Source organism: Mizuhopecten yessoensis, unplaced genomic scaffold (assembly GCF_002113885.1).
Source record: "Mizuhopecten yessoensis strain PY_sf001 unplaced genomic scaffold, ASM211388v2 scaffold716185, whole genome shotgun sequence".
Taxonomy (NCBI): Eukaryota; Metazoa; Mollusca; class Bivalvia; order Pectinida; family Pectinidae; genus Mizuhopecten; species Mizuhopecten yessoensis.
Window position 1 is genome coordinate 260,887 of NW_018479990.1, and position 4,277 is coordinate 265,163.

A 4,277-nucleotide genomic window follows, 5' to 3' on the forward strand; every position below is an offset into this window, starting at 1 on the left:
CATGAGATCAGGGCCCTTGCTGCGTCATGGGCCCTCCTCAATGGGTCCCCCTTTCAGGAGGTCATGTCCGCAGCTTTCTGGCGCGGACAGACTACCTTCACGGATTTTTATCTCCGGTCCTTGGCCTCTCATTCTGATGGATTGTATTCCCTTGGACCGGTGGTGGTTGCACAGTCTGTGGCTGTTCCTCCACAGTAATTCAGTGATTTTAAATAGTATGCTATCAGGCACCACGGTGGTACACCTGCTCGTTTCACGGGGAGGTTTTCCATTTTTTAATTACTTTCGGGGCTTTATTAGGGGGGTTCCTTGAACCTTTTCCCTACCTTGAGCATGTCTCGAGTTTGTTCCGTCAGCCTGGTCTGCCTGGATTCGAAGCCTCCACTACGGTAAGACGAATTCGCATACTAAAGTTATGGTAATTATTACTGAAATGAAATTGAGGTTTTTGAAGTAAAAACAATTTTCATGATGTAATACTTACCATAACTTTATGGAGTCCCACCCTATATTCCTCCCCTTGCCTACTCATCCCGGCTGCCTTTAGGCTCCATAAAAGGGGGTTTGAGGAAGGGAGATCACTCCGTGGCTCTGTCATCGAGATATGGGTTACGTCACGGTAGGGAGGTAGGGATATTTGAATCTTTTGTTTTTGGGCTACAAAGATGGGTGTAGGTATTGTATATGCATACTAAAATTATGGTAAGTATTACATCTTGGTTTTACTTCAAAAACCTCAAGTTAAGAACTAAAAGAGAATATATAAAAACTGTATAGTGTTAAAAACATCGATCTATGGCAATTAAAAAAGAATAAGTTCGTGACGTCATCAATAACAATGTACAGTGTTTACTACAATAACTTCCAACTTACACAATACCGACGTATAACGTCTTTAATAAAAACATTTGACAGAAACAGCGTTCGTTTGAATGTTTTGATAGTTCTTAACATACAACAGCGTACCACGGCACCAATTAAAACGTTCAGCGTGTTTTATTATAATTTATGGCGTAAACAATAATGATGTATGACGTCTTTAATAAAACCAGCAATGAAAACGACGTTGGGTTAATTTTTGATAATATGTCAAATACAACGGCGTATAACAATAATATTGTATGACGTCATTAGGATAATTACGTTTGGTAAAATTGACGTTTGCTAATAATCGTATTCTTATCATATCTTAAATTTGACACAAAATTTACGACTTCGACGCCATCAATTTTCGTTAGGAATTAACTTAAAATATTTTTTCTTCCGTGACGATTTTGCTACAGCTATAGACGTAAAATGTTAAGGTTTTCATGAAATAAAATGGAATGTAGGTTTCACAATCACTCAAATCAAGAAATCCAATCGAGAGCAGTAGACTATACTGTGTCTTTCCTCGCAACATCTACAATACTACAATGGAACATTGTGTCTCTGTTAACAAGCCCTTTGATTAGGGTATAGTCATCCTTACTTTCATCCCTATGATAACTCATATTTGAAAACCCCAAATAGGAATATATTGAACCTAAACTTTAGTGATGGTGAAACTGATGCATACCAAATTTCACTTAGTCGGCAAAGTCTTTAGGCTGACTACTTCATAAAGGTATACAAAGAAATTACACATCATCTGGAAGTTCATTTATTAACCTAGGTCATGTAGAGCTAAATTTCTATTTTGACAGCTTCGAAGACAGGTATCGATCTTAAGCAGTATTGTTTTTTTTATAAAATTCAAATTATTAGAGACTGAAAAGACGTTTTCGATAGAGTTATTAAAAAACATCAGCCCATATTTAGAATGAGACTTTCCCTTTTCATGAATTCCCGACGTTAACTGTCTATAAATTAATTTGTGATGTATCGCTCGTCGCCTACACACTTGATTGATAAGTATTTTCCCAAGTTATGTATATTTCAAATAAAGAGTGATACATTTTATACTTTTAACATTGTGTGTTACTTCCCATAAATATATTTGTCTTTTCCCTGAAAAAGGAAGATAAAAATGTATCTTTGTCAATTTTATGAGAAAAGCATTATTTATCCCGATGGTGAAGTAACTGTCTCATCTGTCAATCTTATTCTTATAAGGGATAACTCCGTGCGAAAGCTACATCTTTATGTAAATTTCTCCCTTGTTAATGACGATTTTGTATACGAAGATTAACTCTAGAATAGATAAGTTGAAACGAAATTTTGAATTCATGAGAATATATTATTATTGATCAATATTTGCCATGGGGTGATTACTCAAGACGAATTCAAAATATTAAAACTGTTATTGAAATTTAACTTGTCTATGTTCTCTATGAAATGTTATCTACTAGACTCTCATAAAACACGCAATTTGTTTTCATATTGTATACAGAAGATCTTGTCTTAAATGTCTGGTATCGGGTTAAGTATTCATACAAAATTACTTTATAAACATGATTCAGCTTTCCCTACTTAATGTTAAACATAACGGCAGGAAACATACATCCTATCCTTTCACCCTTTCATAGACGTTTGTAAAATACAAAGTAAAGCGTTCACATGATGAAGGGGGAAAAAATAAGGAGGAACTGGTAACTGAGTCCACAGATAATTGAAATACCCGGTAAGATATTATGACTGTTTAATGAAGTCGATGTTCTTTTTCTTGTGCAGTTCAGTCCTCTGGAACTTGTGCACATGCACAGTGTATGTGTGACAGTCAGTTTGCCATGTGCGTAGGGGCTGCGACTCGGGCGAATCTTCAAAGAAATATTGGTGCCACACGAACTGCAACAGGAACAGCAACAGGAATGGGACCAGCAACAAGAACAGCAACAGGAATGGGACCAGCAACAGGAATGGGACCAGCAACAGGGTTGGGACCAGCAACAAGAACAGGAATGGGACCAGCAACAGGAATGGGACCAGCAACACGAATGGGACCAGCAACACGAATGGGACCAGCAACAGGAACAGCAACAGGAATGGGACCAGCAACAGGAACAGCAACAGGAATATTAACAAGAATATTACCAAGATTATTACCAGGAATAGGAACAGTAACAGGAATATTACCAGGAATAGGACCAGCAACAGGAATGGGACCAGGAATAGGACCAGCAACAGGAATGGGACCAGGAATAGGACCAGCAACAGGAACAGAAGCAATACAGTTTCGTCCGACGAACCCCATAACAAATACAAATACCAGGATAATTGGCATGACGCCTTTTCAACCTCAAAGACGAAACTTTCCACACCATTTTTTCCCCCGTTCTATGTAATGTAGTGTGTGATGACTTTAAAGAGATACCTTACCATCCATAAAGGTATATTCTCTTGTTCGTGTTCAGGACTAAATATACAAAAAAGTTCTGGTTGTCCTTTTCGTTTTTGTCGTGAAAAATGAATAATACATTATGTCTAGAAAACAATATTATGATGTGAGAATAAATGGTAATCAAATTATATTATTTTGTAGTTAACATCAATATGGTAATATTTTTGTTAAATAACAATATATTCAGTAAACAATTGGAAACATTGTAAATAAAACATGTTTTATAGACTTTGCATTTAGTTGTTTTTAATAATAACATACGTTAAAAAGGAATATTGGCATGTTTGTTTTTGTCAACTCAAAACTTTTGCTACCATGTTGTTGTTTGTCTATCCATACATTTTACTGTATGTTGACATGTTGTTGTTTGTCTATCCATACATTTTACTGTGTGTTGACCTATTGTTGTTTGTCTATCCATACATTTTACTGTATGTTGACATGTTGTTGTTTGTCTATCCATACATTTTACTGTATGTTGACATGTTGTTGTTTGTCTATCCATACATTTTACTGTATGTTGACATGTTGTTGTTTGTCTATCCATACATTTTACTGTATGTTGACATGTTGTTGTTTGTCTATCCATACATTTTACTGTATGTTGACATGTTGTTGTTTGTCTATCCATACATTTTACTGTATGTTGACATGTTGTTGTTTGTCTATCCATACATTTTACTGTATGTTGACATGTTGTTGTTTGTCTATCCATACATTTTACTGTATGTTGACATGTTGTTGTTTGTCTATCCATACATTTTACTGTATGTTGACATGTTGTTGTTTGTCTATCCATACATTTTACTGTATGTTGACATGTTGTTGTTTGTCTATCCATACATTTTACTGTATGTTGACATGTTGTTGTTTGTCTATCCATACATTTTACTGTATGTTGACATGTTGTTGTTTGTCTATCCATACATTTTACTGTATGTTGACATGTTGTTGTTTG

General features: G+C 35.7%; 1 protein-coding gene across 1 annotated transcript in view; it reads left to right on the forward strand.

Annotated features, from left to right (window-relative positions):
- Positions 1 to 3,490, forward strand: part of LOC110441990 (putative per-hexamer repeat protein 5) — a 14,560-nt gene extending 11,070 nt beyond the window's left edge. Inside the window, exon 5 of the mRNA XM_021485332.1 lies at positions 2,653 to 3,490. Coding sequence (XP_021341007.1) covers positions 2,653 to 3,263 — 611 coding nt within the window. The 3' untranslated portion in view covers positions 3,264 to 3,490. The remainder of the gene's footprint in view (positions 1 to 2,652) is intronic.
- The last annotated feature ends 787 nt before the right edge of the window (positions 3,491 to 4,277 follow it).